At 41.0% G+C, this 20,695-nt stretch overlaps 1 protein-coding gene across 3 annotated transcripts in view; it reads left to right on the top strand.

Annotated features, from left to right (window-relative positions):
- CFAP97D1 (CFAP97 domain containing 1) overlaps window positions 1-20,695 on the top strand; it is an 84,231-nt gene that overhangs the window by 38,565 nt on the left and 24,971 nt on the right. For all 3 annotated transcript variants that reach the window (XM_088480713.1, XM_088480712.1, XM_088480711.1), the window contains exons 2-3: window positions 2,547-2,617; window positions 16,382-16,500. In XM_088480713.1, coding sequence (XP_088336839.1) covers window positions 2,547-2,617; window positions 16,382-16,500 — 190 coding nt within the window. The remainder of the gene's footprint in view (window positions 1-2,546; window positions 2,618-16,381; window positions 16,501-20,695) is intronic.

Below are 20,695 nucleotides of genomic sequence, written 5' to 3'. Positions count from 1 at the left end.
CTCACTATACCTTCTCAATACATAATTTGTAATCAGTAAATGTCCTTTCACTGTACATTGTTAAATGTTATATTTCATTAATACAAGAAATTATCAAATAGAAGTACAAGAACAATATTAATTCTCATAGTTCAATATTAATTGATTTATCAATTTCGTTTTGTATAATTGATGTAGAACTTCTACATGTCCTAATAGAACAACTATATAAGAATTTTGTTTCACCTACTATTTTGTATTCTTTTATTTTTTTCATATTTAACCCCACATAAATTGCAATTAATTTATTCTACTATATAACCTCTATTAATAAGATAATTAACTGCTTCCATATTAGTGAAACAAATTGTCTCTTATATTAAAGTAATTATCCATAACTTATATATTTTTTTAATAAATAATAACAATTTAATTTCCAAATATTACAATATTGTACAATTATACCCCAAAATGTGATTTCCTGAATAGTTCTACTCGCGCAATAAAAATAAAAAAAAATGTGAACAGAATTCTTCAGGAGACCCTCAAATGTATATAGAGCTATGTATTATGGTCTAGTACCTCTACCATACCAGGATTAGGCTGTCAGCTTTAGTAGGATGAAAGATTGAAGTGCTGGGGGAAGCCTGAAATACCTGAAAGCCTGGGGGCCCGGCCATGGGTTAACACAGCCCTGCTGCTACTCCACAAATGTGGTCACTTTGCTTCACAAACCTATCACTCTGGCATATTTCTGCAAATCCAGACACACAGTCATCCAAAGCTGAATTTGCACTATGGAGTGCCCTTTTTGTGATCATGAAGAATCTTACTCACATTACTCAGCAACATATTCAATTTCAATTTTGCTTTTATTATTATTAGTAGTGGTATTCTCATTTATTTATTTCTGTTCATTCTGTATTACACAATTTAGAAAAACATTATGACCGTCAGTGAATAATCTTTTAATTTGTCATAAAAAATTTGTCAAGGGTTGGCAACCCAAACTCCACACAAACAAGCTTTTGCTGCTGTTTATAAATTACGCCATATATGCCGTAGAACTGTGTGGTTAAGGGCAATGCAATTGAGCATTTACACTGCTCTTTAAAAAAAAAGTCTGGGTAAATATACATATTATTGTGCATGCTATGGTAGACTGCTTCCACTGGAAATGTATTATCCCTGAAGGTGGGATCTCCATTTGACTAAACCAATGCTACAAGTTAAATTCTATTCTTTGCACAAAACATTTTACACAAAGCTACAGTATGTTTTATTTACAGCGTGTTCACAGCTCATTAAAATTTCTTATTCCGACTTGGATTATAAAACCTTCACAGAATGTGATTCCAGAGCACAGTCACATCCCCAAGTCTAAGCTTTGTAAAAAGATGCAAGCAATTTAATTAAATCCAAACCATATTCCTGGTAATTTAGGATGCCCAAAACGAGCATATGATTTACCTTTGGGGCAAATGCATCTGTTGGATTACATACTATACTCTATAATTTAGTAGTGGCGGCAGTTCATTTTTAGCAGCATCCTAGTTTCTTTTTTGAAATTTTCTGCGTATCAGTGAGTGTTGTTTACAAATACATTTTAAAGAGAACAAATGTTTTGTTGAATAGAACATTTTTTTGAATTATATTTTTATTGAATTATGAACACATATGTCGCAACGGACAAGTATAACAGTACAAATACACAGGTGTATAATAAACACATAAAAACAGACACCTCAAGATTGCATTCAGAAACATATATAAGAAGAATAGCATCATACTACGTAGCCGCTTAGAGGTAATATCAGATTCATTGGTACAAGACACAAGGGAAGATTGCATGATTTTATATTAAAACAAAATATGTGTTTTGCTCTTTTGTGTTAAACAATCTTTACATGTTCATCTTTATAGTTACTTTATTAGACTTAATGAATCAAAGGGGTCAGATGATGATTAGTTTGGCATCAATTCTGAGAATACGTTGATAAATGTAGCTGGCAGAGATAAGTAAGTGCAATACATTTCTTTGGCTTGACAAAGCTTTGGCACTCTACAAGTCCCTGTGACACTAAGAGTTTATTTAAATCAAATATGACAATTATAAAAGTAACGCTCGTCGGAAGTTAAGATGAAAATAAATAAATATGAAATATATTTAAAATGTTAGGTTATAAAAAATAGGATAGTTTATTGAGATAATAATGTGTATTGAGAGGTTTATTGGTTTGCAATCAATTATTCTGCTGTACTTATTTATTTGTGATCTGTACTTCCAGTATTGTGACTGGTATTGTCACCAAAGAAATCTGCAAAAGATACCAAAAAACCCTTTTACTGCAGTATTCCATGTTATGCCATCTATTGTCACCCACCAAACTAATCACCCACTAGACATACATGTGATGTCACAAGTCCAAAAGTGGTAGCTGTATGATATTCAACTATGTAGAAAACCAATGTACATGTATTACTCTACAACTTTTTCAAGATATAACAACCTTTTACTGTATGTATAGAAGTATTTATGTACTTTTAATATTTTATTTATTTTACAGCCAAATCTCAAATTGACAATAAGCCTCCCTGGATACCTTTACATCACTATGTTCAAATGAGAAAAAACAAGGTACGGTATATTATTTACTTTTCAAAACGGTTGCGTGGGTCCATAGAGCTATCAGTTTGCCAGGACAGGGCTTACTCAGAACCTCTTTCCCAGCACCCGTAGAATAGTACATTTCAGCAGTAATTTACATTACTATATTGCAATTAGTGAGGATAGTAGAGATATTAATTTGTAGCGATATTTGGTGTTTTCAATGAATTAGTACAGAGAAACATAGGACCACTACTAAAGAGATAAACACAGATACAGGACTTCCTTTGTACTTGAAGCCCTCACAGAATCCAGCACTCATTACTTTTGGATACTGAAAATAAGTGTCTTCGCAGATATAGAGGAAGTTCAATGATAATTGTGTCGGACTGGAGCATGAAGGGTTCACCAGGAGAATGCAATGGTAGTTGCCCAGTGAAGGGAGCCAGTCATTTGAGGGGATGTGGCCAGCTGTCAGCAGAACATAAGAAAGAAGAGTATTTGCCACAATCACCTCACCTAAGTGATTCTTCTTTCCTTCTGGCTCAGTGCTTGGTATCTTTTTAGTTAGTATGAGACTACTCTCCATCTACTTCCCATGTAATGCATGAGTAATACATGGGTAAAGCTGTGTGCATTTCTGTTAGATGCACACAGCTCTCACTTCACAAGCAGAACATTGGGGACAAAATCCTGACTGAGCAGGGCAGTCACTCAAATTGGGATTACCCCAACAGGATCAGGACCTTTAGCAGACTGAATGATGAACAGGCCAGCAACCACAGAGGATCTTCTGCACACTTTAAGAGAGGAAAGGAGGGAGGTTTGCTGCAAAATGTCCAGAATTGTAATGCTGGTCTTTTGGCTTTCAATGGGACAACTCTACCCTTTATAGGTAATTCGTTGTGGGGCTTTCTACATTTTTGAAAGACACAATGATTACATGCTTCCAGATACTTTAAAAAGAGCCAAGCATCTAATCATTAAAATGGACTTAGTAAAAGATGACTGGAATGAAAATTTCCCTTCTACTGATTCCACTGTACTCTTTCCTAGTACAAACCACAATATTTTCAGGATATCCTTTGCAAATAAGCTCTACAACATTATTTGTGCAGGAGAAGTTCCATTTCCCAAAGTTAAGCCCATGCCTTTGCTGTGGAGAAAAAGATAATCCGTTTCCATTCTGCTATAAGAAATGCAAATATCTACTGTAGATGGACCAGGAGAAACCCATCACCAAATGTTGACACAATACGTACTGTATACTAGCTGAACTTCAGTGATTTGGCTTCGATGTCTTAGCATTTTAAAGCTGTGATTCTCAGGACAATACCTACATTTTGACTTTGATGAAGCTCAGGCTATTCTGTTTGGGCCTATTGAACATCATTTTTGAGTTTTACTTATAAACCTTTTGAAGCATGTCATTTATTGTTTTGTAACTCACCAGATTATGGCCCTGATTCAGACCCGCGCTCACTGCTGCAGGCAGCTCGCAGGGTCTGTGGGCGTTTTTTTTTGTTTTTTTTATCTCCATGGCACTCGCAAAGCTGTGGGTGTCCATCCACAGGTTGTGCGAGCGTGCTGGAGACCGTCAAGATTATCGCGACCATCGGGCTTGCGACGAGACCCTGGGATAGGGTCTCGGCTGCCGCAAGCCCGAGTGGACTCCCTGCTCTAATAGAGCAGGAAGTCCACTACTGACATCAGTAGTGATGTCAGTAGGTCCTTCCACAAACACCAGGCGTTTGTGCAGCCACCCACCCTACCCGCCTAAAAAACGGGGCGAGCTGTCACTCACCATCGACAGCCACCCCATCTTGTAGCGAGCCCCGTAGCAACTGAAGTTCAGTCGCTCGGCGGGGCTCACCGCATGCGCACGTTGGACATGGCACATGCGCAGTGGCCAAACATCGAGCCGCTTGCGAGCGCTGTGTGCTCACGAGCGGCTCTGAATAAGGCCCTATGCGAGACCTTGAATAGTTTTGATTACTTCTTCTCAGCATGTTTTTTGTTTTCTTGGTTGTGTAAATGGGATGTAGTCAGGATACCGGCAGGTGCTATCCCGCCCGCTGATATCCTGACACCCACATCCCGAAATGGGACTAAAGATAGGCGTCGAAATCCCGACGCCTATCATTAGCCCCACTACTAAATCTCAACACCCGGTTTACCGAATGAAGGAAAGCTAGGTGTCACAGCGTGTAGCTGCGGGGAGGGAGGGTTAGCTTTAGGGACCCCAGGGGGGACTTAGGGCTAGACACCCCCCCATGGAGGGTTAGGGCTTGGAAAGGGGGGGTTAGGGTTAGGCACCCCCCCAGGAGGGTTAGGATTAGGGTGCGGAAGGGGGTTAGGTTTAGGCACTAACGGGGAGGTTAGGGTTAGGCACCACTAAGGGAGGGTTAGGGTAGGGAGAGGGGAGAGTAAACATACTACTTTGACTGATTGATGAGATAACAAAATTTTGTTCATATGGTCTTCAAAATTGTTTAGAATACTCCTATTCATGCTGATTTCACTGTTCCACAGAGTATACCATCATGTTCGGAATATGATGATCCATTTTGTAAAGCAAACGCGGAGTAACATTGCAGATGTGCTGTCTGCACCACTGCTTAATATAGAGGTTACCGGTAAAGGTTGCAGCCTCAGTGAAATGGGAATCCAGTATCTCCTTAGGGTAGAAATAGCAAAGATGAGGTGTGGGTGCAGGTGGACCAGAAATATCAATAAGTAATTATTATGAAATATAAATAAGTTTATTATTTAATGATTTTTTATTTATTTCCCCAATGAAAAAGTAATTGACACTTCATGTACTCTATATCAGTGAATAGTCTCTATAATTGCATGATGCGTTTTGTGGGTCACAGTCCGCTTCCTCAGATCGTTACTTAGAAGGTGAATAAATTAGAAAGTAATCAATTATCACATGTCTGGAAAATATTTAGTGCTATGTCCTGTCCACCTGCGCCCATGAGATGCCTCACCTTCACTGAAATAATAATACCTCATAGACATTATACAATAAGTTTGCTAATCATTTATTACTTGATACTATTCCCTCTAGAGGAAAGGTATACTGTTTATCAAATTTTTCTAGGTATAAGACCATACAGTACTATTTAATGAACCTTTTGTGCTGAGCTGATTAATGAGTTATAAATAAAATTATAGCACAAAATTGTAATTAACAATAAATATGCCTAATAATCCCAGAAATTTCTTCTTTGTAAAAACAAATCAATTGATTATTCTCCAGACATATAGGGGCAAAGTGGCTGTAAAAACCTGATTGACTACCTAATGCTAATGCGAGTTTCCATAGGGCTAATGCGAGGACTTGTGCCGCCTCACGTGGGAAGATGCTCCGCCCACTGTTTTTCTGTCAACAGCCGAAGCTGTCATCATTAGTATCAGCACTTGCACCTGCCCCTGAGAGACTTAGAATAGCACGGAACTCTAGCTACACACCCACGGCACTCCCATGGCACTGACACACGGCACAACAGTTCAGTGCAATTACATTGTCGCCACCCAGTTCCCACCCTGTAACGTCCATTTCAGATCCGGCCCAGGTCTGTCCAACTTAGAATCGGACAGAGATGCACAACAATGTGTAAATCCGCTCATGTGCATGTGCTATATGCTAAAACTCGCTATTTGCATCTGAATAAAGAGATCCGTCTGGCTCAGAATCAGTCCCAAGGTGCATCAAATTGATGATGTGTTCCCAAATCTCTAGGGTCAGCTTAATAAAAACTTGATAATGCCTAAAAGAATCGTCAGCAACATTTTTTTCAGCTATATCAGACTCTTTGCTGGCAAACAAGCTTATGCAGAAGAGATAAGTGACCCATGCCAGGTCCATGAAATCATTACATTTGACCTTGACAAAATTGTCTTAGAATTTTGTGAATTGTGACTGACCTAAATGCTTCAGGCTATAAAAAATGATCTGATTTCCAAAGTGTCGGATCTCAGGAGCTTTTTTTGACATGGCAAACACTAACATCACCAGACTGAGGGGCCTATTATGGTTTGAACTTGCTGCGAGTTCAAACATAGTTTAGGAGGCATTCATCATACCTCCTGCCCTCAACTATCACTTCCGAAAAACTGCTGTTTCAACAAAGCAGTGTTTCGGAAGTGAGAAACTTTTCACTGCAAGACAGGCTGTGGACTTCACTGCCCTCCCTCCCCCTCCCACAGGTGTACAATCCGGAACCCCCCCCCATGGATTTCATCTAGCCCCCTCCTTCCCACCGGCGCTTCTCCTTAGCTCGGCTCACCTGTCTTCTTTCGGTGAGTCTGGGCCAAAAGTGGCGTTCAGTAACACCATCAAGTTCCCCAAAAAATGCTTTTTTGGAACTTGATGAATAGCCCTGACACTTATTTTTTACAAAAATATGTGAAAATTTTAATTGGAACAAGACGGGCCCTAGGCGGGCACCTTGGAACGAGACGGGCACCTTGGTAGCCTAGTGACAAATCTGTCTCTGCTGAGGAGTATCTCTCTCCTGGACAGTGCTGATATACTGTTACAGCTTCAGTTAGACTGGTCACAGGGTGGCAAATGTTCTGTTGCAAGATTATCATGAAGTCTTTGCAGACTTTGCTAGTGTGCGTACTGACCAAAAGCCAGGAGACATTCAGTCTACCCACATGCCATGTGGGTAGAAGAGAAAAGAGTGCCACTCAGCCGATGAGATTGCATTTTGAAGTGTAATTTTTAGCGTGACGAACACCCTGACATTTGTTCACAAATTTGCTACATGTTTATGTTGTGCAGTGCTGTGTGAATAAAGATATTCTATTTTTGTTATTGGCCTTTAATGCACTAGTTTTAGTAGGATCTAGTGCTCAGCTAGACTTGAACATTTAAGAAAATTCCAAAGGACACATTAGCATTTGATCATTAAAGTGGTTTTAATTGTAATCTGGCCTCTGTCATTTTTAATTTCACATATCCTACCAACTTACCTTATTCCCACTCATACACAGTCATACTCATAATATACTCACCCATAAGCAGATACCCACCCACCCATACGCAGTCATACTCATAATATACTCACCCACAGGGGGTCATTCAGTCTCCCACTGCTATTAAATACTTCATCCTTTGTTTGGATTAAGAAATGCCCTACAGTTATATTACATATTTTACAGAGATATTCTTGAGTGGTAACTTGTATTTTCCAAATTTAAAAAGTACTATTTAGCCTCTCATCTAGCTCTGTGGGTTCTATTGTTAATAACAAGGTTTAGCGTATTGAGAACTGATCCCTTACTATATAATATTATGGACGATGTTTGTTCGTCCATCTCTGCCCTTGCTTTGGTGTTTAGGCTATAGGCCATTTTTTAATACCTATATATATAATTTTATTGTCTTTTCTGTGCATCTATATATGTGTGTGTGTGTATGGGTATGTATGTAGGTGTAGGTATGTGAGTATGTGTGTTTATGGGTTATTTGTGGGTATGATTTTAGGGTCCTCGTATGCTTGTATATGTATGTATGTATGTATGTTTGTATGTATGAGTATGGATGTTTATGTGGGTATGTTTAATGCACATCTATATGTGTGTATATATATTCACTGTCGTTTTTATTTAATTAATGCACATATTAGAATCTGTATTATATGTTGTTTTATTTAATACGTAGGTTATTGCGTCTACCAACTAGTATTCAATATTTGTTTTAAATATATGATATATTTTTTCATGTATAGATTATTGGTTTTTTGTATCTATATAATATTATTAAAGTATTATTGATTTATTTATATATATATATATATATATATATACACATTTCTTTATATATACCAATTTTATGCTAGATATCATGTGCTGATAAATGGACAATCCGTAGAGGACACTTTGATTGGCTATCTATGGCCACCAATTTGAGATTGATTGGATTCATTATGGCTCCTATTTAAGATGAAGGACACTGACATGGGCATTCACCTTCAAAAAGTCCCAGGAATGGGATGAAACGCGTTGCTGCCCATACCTGCTTAAGTGTCTTGTCCTACAACTTGCTCCTGCAAGTGCAGCCAGTGTCCGCAGTCTCTGATCCCGGTGCGAGGAGAATTTACAAGCCGCGGCCACGCTTATTTACGTATCCGGAACTCCTCTCAGCTCTCCCTTGGCCCTGGTATCCGGCAGGTAATCATACTGTGTAGCCGGACAGAGAGCCACTGCACCGGATCTTTGAAGCTGCGTGTCTCTGAGTGTATTCTGACCTGGTCAGTATTTCTTACTGCACAGCCGGTGAGATAATCACGTCACCTTTACCGTTTAGCTGTTCAAGACTTTGAGACTGGTCAGTAATTTACATCTTCTCAGTATTGTGTGCCCGACGGGGTTAACACTTAAAGTATCCCAAAAGCCACTAACTGCTGTGCTATACAAAGCTCCAGATTATCTATCATTGTGGATATCCTAACGGATACATTGTTTGCAGGTTAGCGGTTACATTATTACAAGATCAAGTAATTAACTAGCAAAGTGTGTCAAAACGCTATTCATCTGTCTATTTGGAACCCTTCCATGCAGGAACTGTTATTTTCAATTTCAACTCAGCACAACTAGTATAATCATTTACACACCAGCTAGTTATTACAATATTCATCTATTTATGTATGTTTTTTTTTATTTTTATTGTTAAATATGTGTTTTTATGTCTGATACATGTTTCATCGATTTTTTTCCAATGTATTATTTCATTTGTATATTTTTTTGATAAATCTATTAAATTCTAATATAATTTTTATATTTGTCTACCAGCGGTGTGTGTGTATACATTCTATTGTTACTAACAAGGTTTAGCGTATTGAGAACTGATCCCAGCCTTTGGTTTATTTATTTGTTCGAAACTGCTGCCTACTGTACTTTTGTCAGGTACCCAGCCCCAGGATTGTAAATTCAGAAAAATAAAAAAGAATGTTTTCGCACTGGTATATAATTCACATTTGCTTTGTAAATATATAAAAAATGAAATTGTACTCTAGTATTTAGATTGATATAGAACAGCAATTCAGATTTAGGGGCCTATGTATTAATAATCACAGAACCGCATCGATTATTAAGGTTCCGTATCACGTTAGATAATGAAATTATCTCGGTTATGTACCAATGGGATCTTGCAGGGAAAGCGGTTCCGGTAACCGCTGTCCCTGCGAGTTATATCCTTGGCATATTGTAGAAGGGACTTTTCCTGGGGAAGCTGACACTGTGCTTGTGCACAGTGTCAGCCTCCTCGGCCTGCTGACCTTAAACCAGTTTGTACCATCTAAAGATGGTGTAAACTAACAGGGCCAAACTCCAAAGCACTTTGCTTTTTGGAGTTTGGTACATAAGGCTGAGATCATAGTCCTCATTGCGAATAATGGGGAACTGCTATCTGCGGTGCTAATTAGCACTCTGCCGGAGATTTCTCTGAAATCTCCTGCATTGTACTATTAGTACATAGGAACAGGGAATCGGTATGAAATACCGCCGGCCCCATGGCCGGCGGTTCAATTCCCGGCAGTGACAGCCCGACAAATGCAGAGATCCCGGCTGCAGAAGCCTGATGGCGCTGGAAATCCCGATCGTGGATAGGTAAGTACTAACTAACCTAACCTAACCCTCCTTAGGGGTGCCTAACCCTAACCTCCCCCCTAAGTGCCTAACCCTAATCCCCCCTCTAAGTGCCTAACCCTAACCCCCCCTTCCCCGCTGCCTAAACCTAAGTCCCCCGGGGGTGTGCCTAACCCTAAGTCCCCCCCGGGAGTGCCTAACCCTAAACCTCCCTCCCCCTAGCCTAACCCTCCCAGGGGGGTGCCTAACCCTAAGTCCCCCTCCAGGTGCCCTAAACCTAACCCTCCCCCCCACAGCGGCTGTCCGCTCGCAGCGCCCAGCATTCCTTAGATCGGGATGCCAGGCGGCTGTCTCCCGGCGTCGGGGAAATGTCAGGCATCTACATCTAGACGCCCGGCATTTCATCCCTCGCCGGGATATGACAGTCGGGAAGCCGGCTGCCGGTATTAAGGCAGCCGGCTTCCCGATTGTATAGCAGGAACAATTGAATACTGTATGCAAAAACTGAAATTTCTACATAATTTTATGGGAAAAAAAGGCTGATACATAGGCCCCTTATTTTTAAAGGTATAGGTAGGTTTTGTTGGACTTTGAGTCTTCTTCCAGTTGGACAGTAAATAAGGTAAACAATCATCAGCTAGTTCGGTGTCCCATATTAACAATAGAAAGTCAAGTTCCTTACTGATAAGATATGTTCTAGACGGCAGGTTCTCAAACTCAGTCCTCAGGACCCCAAACAATGCATAGTAATTAGCTCCACCTGTGGATCTTTTAAAATGTATCAGTGAATAATTAATACACATGTGCACTTGCTAGGTGACCTGGAAAATGTGAACTGTTTGGGGTCCTGAGGACAGAGGGCTTCATTCAGAGGCGGCCGTACGGTCTACGACCACACGGCCGCCTCAATGTTTTCCCAGTGCGCATGCATGAGACCCGCTACGACCGTCAGCGCCGGTCGTAGCGGGTCTCTTTCCAAAGGGGGCGAGCTGTCGATGTTGATTGACAGCTCGCCCCATTTGGAAGATGGGCCGGGGGGTGGCAGCCCAAACGGAGGCGTTCCCATGGGAACGCCTGCCGTTTGGGGGAGGCCCCACTGACATCACTAGTGATGTCAGTGGAGAGCTTCCGGCTCTGACAGAGCCAGAAGCTCTCCGGGGCTTACGACAAGTGAGACCCTACCCTAGGGTCTCGTCATAAGCCCCGATGGTCGCGATGGTCCTTGACCATCGCGACCATCACCCTAGCGGTTGTTAGAGCTGTGGGTGTAAACCAACAACCTAACGACCGAAACAGAGGCGGCCGGTCAGGATGCAAGCGGCCGCCCAGTTTCTGAGCGACCGCTTGCATCCTCCGACCGCCTCTGAATGAGGCCCAGAGTTTGAGAACCACTGTTCTAGACAATAGAAATTAAGTCTTGAGTTAGGTTCCAGTTGCATTCGTCAAAATTCCCACTGCAAAGTTGTAGTCTGCTCTTATGGTTTTTCTATGAGGTGGAGGTGACAAATATTGTCTTCTTTGATCACTTGTGATAATTAAGAGAAGGTTGTCTAATGTTGCATCCTCCTGGTAATGAGGTGTGTTTCGTGCCTGTCACTGTGCAGTTAGAAGGCTCCTTATGGAGTGGCAGTGGTCTGCATGCTAGCTGGGCTTACTTCTCACAGCTCAGAGTAAGAATTTTTCTTCTTAATCGATCAAGGTATAGTAGTATTCAGCTCGGTAGAAATAATAATGATGATAAAATTATAATAACAACAATAATAATAATAATGTTATTTATATAGCACTTTTCTCCCAATAGGACTCAAATTGCTTTACATTTCCAAAAAAAAAAAAAAGTTACAAAATAAACTTAATTGGAAAGTGAGCTAAGCATTTGGGTTGTATTCTTTTAAAAACTTTAGTAAATCTTCCCCTGTGGTTTGACAGACGGGTTTCCAGTTCAGTTGCAGCCACTTTCTCAATAACCACAGCTAGAAAAGGCAGGTTAGATACTGGTCTGACTCTGTAGATGTTCATGTAGTCAGACTGAGGATCTAAATGAGGTTTTCCAAGAAGAGGTGCTTCCTTTAGTGGTTCAAGAAAAATGTCTGTCTACAAAGAGGACTATACTATGTTTGCAAATACAGGGCCAATTATGTCATAGAATATTGTGATAGATCCCATCCGCTTCACCTCTACAATAATGGGACTTACTCAGCATCTGCAGAAAGAACAAACGTAAAACAATCAGAGCGCCAATTTCACCTTTGTTAACCTTTTTATTCTCCTTTACTCTACTTGTTATTCCTCCCATTTCTGCTTTCCTCTTTTTATTCCCTTGTATTTCACATTATATGTCACTGTACTGATGTGTGAACTTTTAAAATTTGAAAAAAGAATACATTTATATCCCTTTCTCCTTGTACATGACCTATTCAATCAAGTATGGGGAAATAAAATATTTACTAAGCCAGATCTAAGAGGAGCATCTAATTTGATACTGACCAGAGAAGGGGATTAATGGAAAATGGCTTTTAACACCTGATATACTGTATACTGTATATTTGCTCAAGCCATTCCATTTGGTCTCTGTAATGCTGTTTGTCAGGTTTTTTTTATTTTAAGACAATTTTTATAGAGATTTATATCATTTTAACTTGCTGATATAGTGTTAGTCTTTTTTACCTTTGAAGACATAAAACCATGACAGTTTGTAGCTCAATGGCTAAATATATTCTAAATCATTTGTACTTAAAATTTCTAATTATTTTCAAAATGGTAGTTATATTATCTATATAAACATTTGTCCATACCTTCCCATTCCATAACAGCGACAGTTGCCCTCATTATTTTATTTATAAAAAATTCCTGCATAACAGCTCTTCTGTCTCTTACTTGTATAGAATAACACTGGAATGAAATCAAAATGTGCTAGTTGTAAACTTGGTACACACTTGTCTATATAACATTCGTCTGTTCAACAAACTATATATCACGAGTGCATAGGAAGGTGTGTACACCCGATATGTCTGTGAATGACATTGTTCCTGCAGCACAGCCAGTGCCGATATATCAGGGCATCTGCATGTGTGTATGGATGACCCGCTAACTGCTCGTACACTAGCTAGGCGTGCAAATTTAAATACCCACACAGCTGTGATGTCAACCCAGACATATCAAGTGGCTGATTAGTAAGTGTGCAAAGCTTACAATTTGACCGCTGGGACAGCGGATCGGTCTGCTAACATTTTTAGATCTGGTGATAAAAGAAAACTATTTGGACGGACTGCTGGGCCTGTGCTTTCTTATACCCATATGTGATCGCTTGTTACCAGGACCATTGTGATTTCACTTCCAATCACCATCTGGATGGGTAGGCGCAGTGGCGTTGCTATGGGGGTGCGGAGTTGCGGGCCACACTGGGTGTCACCATCTGAGGAGGTGACACCAAAATGCCGGCTCCTCCTCAGTGACAGGAGTGAGTTGTTGCAGTATGCCTTTCTTCTCCTGCAGCACTTGGCCCCTGACACAGAGGAGGAGCTGACAGTGTAGGCACTAACGTCCGGGGGTAGCCAAGCATCACCAGGGATGCTGGGCACGCCCACGGAGAGCTTTCCCACGAGGCCATGCCCCTTTATGTTAGACCACAACCCATTTTTGTGAGCACGAGGCGGATATGGAATGCAGAGACCCGGTGACGCCTCTGGGTAGGCGTTGTGCACTGTGAAGCTGGATCCTTGGGGATGCAACATTGTGTGTATTTTACATGAGTTTATCTTTTATGGAAATGTGAGTGTGATATGTGAATAAATTGTTATACTTTATTCCAATGGGGTTGCACTACCAGTCTCTTGTTTTTTGACATAACAAGTATGCGAGGAGACTGTTAAACTAGTGAACTGACTGCACCTAATCAGCCCTTTTTGGATCATTTACTGAAATAATAAGAAGAGGATTTATCTATCACTAGTGTTTGCCCGCAGCTTCTGTTATTGCTCAGCAGAGCTAATTTTACAAAGACAGTAGTGGCATCTAATATTTAGAGATGTGTGGTTTGGTTTTACTCGGATTTACTCACATATGTTCGGTTCTCAAAAACAGCATCATATTAACTATCCAGCTGTCACATGTTTTAGATAGCCATTAAGATAAATCCGAACTAATCCAAACTTGCGCTAATGTGCCGAAAAGAACTGAGTAAATCCGAACCTCCACATCCCTACTAATATTGTAATGTATGTTTTATATTGTAGACATTGATCACAAAATGTCTTTGTAAACAATATTTGCAGTTTTTCCTTCAGGAATTAACACAAAAAGATGCTACTAACTCGTGAGCAAGCCATTGTAAAGCTGCCCATGGCAGAAGTAGCTGGTTCTGAGATCTACGCCTGCACCGAGATATCGCAATGCAAACTTATTGCAATTCCAATTGTTGTTCACTCTCAGGCTGATTTTGAACTAATCGCCTTAGCCTATCTTGTTTAGCTTTGGTGGAAATTTTGAACAGATTCGATCTCTTTCGAGTCAGCATTATTGTGCCACTATAACAAACAGTACACCGATAACCAAGAATCCAGTTTTATGTTTTTTATGTAAACCACAAAATCCAATTCAAGGGGCAATCAATCTCACAGTTCAGTCTAAGTTCACCAACCTGAGGCACCCCTGCAAGTGTCCCGAGGCACCACGGCGCACAGTTTTTGAACTACTGCTTTAGTCAAACAAATTTATCTTATAGATCCCATATTCTTTGCTACTTAACCTACAATAACATTGAAAGGTTGCAAGTAACATGAGCAATCACTATGATATGTAGTATTTGTCTTGGTGCATTATATACTGGATTGACATGTGTATTGGAACTTCATGAGTCAAGATAAGCTGCCTGATTAGTGCTTAGTATATAATTGGATTTTCCTGCAAAATAGATCTTGCGATATATGTATCTATGTATTAATATATGCATACATATATAACTGTTTGTGTTCAGGGTGTGCAATAATTGTATACATTGTGTGTGTATATATATGTGTGTGTGTGTGTGTGTGTGTGTGTGTGTATATATATATATATATATATAAAATTTATATTTATATACATCTAGTCAATTTTGGCTTGAGGAACCTGCTCACTGTACGTGTCAAGTGTCTGGTTTTTCCTTTATTGCTCCTCTCCCTGATGTCACATTGAGATAATACATACCTCAGTTTCCTTCTAGGTGACTAAGCTATACAATATTGAAAACACTTTTCAAATTCATCCCGTAGTTTTTGCGTGATGCTGGAACAGACACACAGACAAACATAGATTCAGAAAAATATATATTTTTGTCTCCATAGTTCATATACAGTCCCAATGAGTACATTTCTCCAAAAACAAATTCTATGTACAGACACAACTATTACAACTTTATTATAAGTATAGATTCTGTGACTTTGGGATTGGATCTGTTTGCATTTATACTACATTAAAGCACAGAGTAACTTGACTTTCCTTTGGATTCTCTTTTTGTTTTACTTTATTTTGGGCATTGAACTATCTCTTGTTAAACCAGTTAGCGCCATTTTGAGACCATTTATCTTAAATATGTTCCATTGCTTGGGAAGTGGTAAAATTCCCTAAGGTTCTCAATAGGCTGCTTTTTTGATATTTCTGCACAATCTTGATATTCGAATATTACTGTGTATAACTATTTAAATGTTGTTAAATAATTAATGCTCCTATTTAAACCGGAAATGAAGTACACTACTAATGGTTTCAGTAGCGTGTCCAATAGCTAAATAGTGTATGGACAGCGTAGGCATTTTATTGGTTGTTTAGTAAATTGTTGGTTATTCAGTTGTAATTGTAGCATACAGTAGCTTTAGCAAATGTACAAAGATGGGGAGACACCATGTCCAGCTGATATGTGTGCCCCTAATTTTCCTCATTCATCTCACTGTTCATCCTGGGATGTAGTCATTAGGTAGACATTTAGAATGTCGACCATCATAATGTCGACCGTAATTATGTCAGCATTGTTAAAATGTCGACAGGCAAAAGGGTTAGACTGTGGGCGGGAGGGTTAGTGTTAGGCTGCGGGTGGGAGGATTAGCATTATGCAGCATATTTTCACAACAGAACTGCATGCGTAATCACAGCTGCGATCGTAATAGTGGCCCGTAGTGAATCAGGCCCTAAGTTCCTGTCTTGTTCTTTTACATACAGATGGAAAAAGAAAGACTGGCTGTGATAGAAAAGGCTAACCAGCTGCTTCTGGGGAAAATCTCTCAGATCATGCGTGGTGAAGGTGCAGTGGACAACTGGAACACTTGTTATTTAAGGAGGTAATATCTACTGTTCTACTGTTCTATACTATTATAGAGAAAATATTCTGTTGGATTATTCATGTTTAACAGTCTGTTCCTTATTACTGAGTACCACTGGTATAGCTATCTGGGGCCCTGTGCTGAACACACACCATGGGTTATTATTGACTTTAATAAATAAACTAAATAGTCACGTTTAACCCATACTTTTCCATATCATAATTTACAAGGGTGTGGTTGTCATAAGTGACAAGGTGAGAATGGCGGAACATCATATGTGACAAGGTAAGAATGATATACTATAGCTTAAATATGAAATTTGCACCCTCACTCTCTTTTGTCACATATGCACCACCATCATCTCCTTATAACAGTAGTATATTGGACCATTTGCCAGGTCTTTAGAATGAAAAATGATCTCTCTCTGTTTCCCATCACTCCCTGACTCTCTCTGGTCCCTTCTTTTCTCTCTTCTACATTTCTTCTCTTTCCCCCTCTTTCCCTCTTTTTATCACTAATCCCCAATTTTTTTCTCTTGCTCATTTTATTATCTTCCCCTATTCCCACCCACATTTACTCTCTCCCCCTCTTTTATCATCCCACAGAGCCCACCAGTCAGAACTTTCTGACAGGTCAAGGTTGCATGGGGAATGTACAGGCCCGGTGAGAGGGGGGTAACTAGGGGGAAACCTTTACCGGGCCCTGGGACTTTGAGGGGCCTCAGCCAATCATAGTCCAGCCCAATACCTGACCGCTGTCGCCCATCCGGCCTGTCTGTAGCCCTGTGCCACTGCAATGAATACTGCAGGGCACAGGCATGACGAGAGAGCCCAGCCCCAGCGGTCAGTGCAATAAAGGTTTTTTTGGCGATTAGCCGCAGAAGACAGACAACATAAATGTCAACACGGTTGGTTATGCTGAAGAAGGAAATACACTGGCAGGGGGGTACTGGTGTGCCAGAGGAAAATGGTGTGTGTGCTGGTGTCGCAGAGACACGGGAGGAGGAAGGGGGGGTGCTGGTGCCGGCAGCCAGAGAGGCACAGTGATGGCTGGTGCACTGCAGAGAGTAGGATAAGTCTGGAGATGGAGAGACAGGGATGGGGATGAGGCTGGTGGTGGAGAGACAGACAGGGGGGTGAGGCTGGAGAGACACATGGACTGATGCTGAAAACACTGGGATGGGTCTGGGGAGACACAGGGTGGATGAGCCATTGGGTGATCAGCCTGTACCTTCTGGGGAGGGATGAGGGCCCAAAAACTTTAGTATACTGTTCCAAAGTATTCTGTTGCCAGCCATGGGAATGTAGGCAAGCCATGAGGTCTCCCTGCTCATCTTGTGTCTCCCACTCCATAGGGCATAAACAGCAGTTTTGTGGCAATGAATGCACATCAGAGTTGGTGGCCAGCAGAAGAGCCATCATTATTGTCAGTGGGGACTCTTAGTGGTGGGCTCACACCAATCTCTCTGCTCTTCCCTTGCCTGCCCCAGCCTTTCTTTCTTTGCCTTGACTAAACCTGGCTCTTCACTTCCCCCTGTCCATGCCAGGCTCTTTTCTTCACTCAACTGTGCCAGCCTCTTTGCCTTTACCTGTCTGTGTCCATGAATTTCTGCTTCCTCTGCCCGTGACAGTCTGTTCCTTTCTTTTCCCCCCAGTATATGTCTGTCTATAATGTATGCAATGCCTCCACATTGTGCACATTCTGTGTGGTGATGATACACAGAGGTCAGGGGTCAAGTGAAAGAGCTCTCAACAGTATTAATTCAGCAAGCATTGCATGGGTCAAAGTATTACAAAAAATAGCTTTTTATCTGCAAAACCAATTGTTTTTCTCTCTTACTAATTTTAGAGATGAGACATGACAGCTTTGAAAGGGAAAGGATTTGGCATACTGTATGAAGGGAAGTCTTTGAACCCACCACTCTGCTTTATTATGTCTTGGAGGCAGGGGCGTATCTATAATGGGTGCAGGGTGTGCGGGGAACATGGGCCCCTGGGTCCAGGGGGGCCCCGCACCGCACACCCTGTACCCATAATATTACTTACCTCTCCGGAGTCCCACGTCGGCGTGGGGGTCCGGCGCTGTAAAACGATGAGAAAATGGCCATGGCGGCCATTTTCCCTGGCCATTTTCCCGGTGACCTGTGCATTCATTATAGACTCTGGGCACACTCTAGTGCCCAGAGTCTATAACTCCGGCGCTGGCCACGCACAGCTCGGTGCGCTGTCGGTCGCCAGGCGGAGAGGAGGGGGCCCGTGTCGGAACTGCACACGGGTCCCTTCCTCTCTAGAAACGCTGCTGCTTGGAGGTTAACTAGGTTACTACTGATTTGAGTAAAAGGGTTTTCCTTTACTGTTTTAATGGGGAACTCAACATATATAGGCCCTCATTCAGAGCCGCTCTTTAGCGGCAGTACGCTCGTTCCGAGCGATGTTCGCACATCTGCGCATGCGTACGGTTTTTAGTACGCATGCGCGAACCAGTCAGTGCGGCCGAAAATCGTTTATACGCTATATAGCGAGTGCCTGCTATTTTGAGTGACAGAATGAGGCGTATGTGGGTGGTAACAGGGGAAGGTGCTTGAAAACGGGGGAGTGGAATTCGAACGCAGGCGTGCTTAAAGGTCAAAATGGGCGTTTTAAGGGAGTGCATAATTAATACAGCAGCGTCATTGACCACGTCACTTGGTTTTTTTTAACTCAGAACTGCTCGCAAAATAGCGGTTGAAAAAACCAACCGCAAGAAAAGCGAGCAGTTCATACGCTGTACGATGTACTCGATTAATCTAATAAATAGCGGACATGACGTATGGTGCGAGCGGCCAGGGGGCGTTTTTATCAAATAAACGAGCGTATGTTTTGCTCGCTCATTCAGACTTAGAGGTGTGAACAGACTGCAATGTGCGAACGGATCATTTGAATAGCCACCCCTTGTTTTTGAACGAACGACCGCAAATAGCGAACGGCTCTGAATGAGGGCCATAATCCCTTTATTATTATTATTAACAATTATTTATATAGAGCCAGTATATTACATTGCACTTTACAATTGGGAATAAAACAGTAATAAAACAAGACTGGGTAATAATAACAGACAGACATGGAGGTAAAAAGGCCTCGCTCGCAAGCAATTGCAGATTGCAGAGGTTCTTGGTGGGCTGTATGATACAGTCACACGGGAATGTTAGCAAAGGGTCAGGACAATGTGAAAATGAAGAAAGAAAATATGTGAAGTTATGTGAGGACTGTATAGAGGGGATGTAATTTGGTAGGATAGCTTATCAAGGTTATGTATGGGTGGTTGGGTGGGTTATGAGGGTGGCTCTGGAATTTGATAAGTTTGTCTGAAGTGGTGACTTTTAAGGGAATGCTTGAAGGTTTGAAGACTAGATGAAAATCTTATTGTGCATGGGAGGACATTCCACAGAGTGGGTGCAGCCTGTAAAAAGTCATGTAACCATGAATTGGAGCAGATAATGAGAGACACAGATCTTGTGCAAAGCGGAAAGGTAGTGCTGGGAGATAGTTTGAAATAAGCAAAGAGATGTATGTTGGTGTAGTTTGGTTAATAGCCTTATATGTAAGTAAAAGTATTTTATATTGAATTCGGTAGAATACAGGTAACCAATGGAGGGACTGACAGAACGGAGCAGCAGACGATGAATGTCTAGCAAGAAAGATCAGCCTTGTGGCTGCATTCAAAATGGATTGTAGTGGTGAGAGTCTGTTTTGGGGAAGACCAGTAAGGAGATTATTGCAGTAATCAGTGCAGGAGATAATGAGTGCATGAATGAGAATTTTCACAGTGTCTTGTGTAAGATATGGTTGTATTCTGGATTTGTTTTTTAGATGTATGTAACATGATTTGGAAATTAATGTGGGGAATAACAGTTTAGAGTCAAGGATGACACCTAGGCAGCGAGCTTGTGGGGTAGAGTTGATTGTCAAGTTATCAACAGTGATAGAGATATCAGGTTGGTAACTACTATTGGTCAGTGGAAATAAAATGTATTCTGTTTTAGAAAGATTAAGTTTGAGGTGATGAGATGACATCCAAGATGAAATGGCAACAAGACATTCAGTAACATAGACCAATATAGATGGTGACAAATCTGGGGTGGATTAGTGAATTTGAGTATCATCCCCGAACAGATGATACTGAGATCGGAATGAGCTGATAAATATGCCAAAAGATGTGGAAAATATTAAGATAA

The sequence above is a fragment of the Taudactylus pleione genome, unplaced genomic scaffold (assembly GCF_031769625.1).
Source record: "Taudactylus pleione unplaced genomic scaffold, aTauple2 ptg000256l, whole genome shotgun sequence".
NCBI classification, from domain to species: domain Eukaryota; kingdom Metazoa; phylum Chordata; class Amphibia; order Anura; family Myobatrachidae; genus Taudactylus; species Taudactylus pleione.
This window is presented reverse-complemented; position numbering and strand designations above follow the sequence as displayed.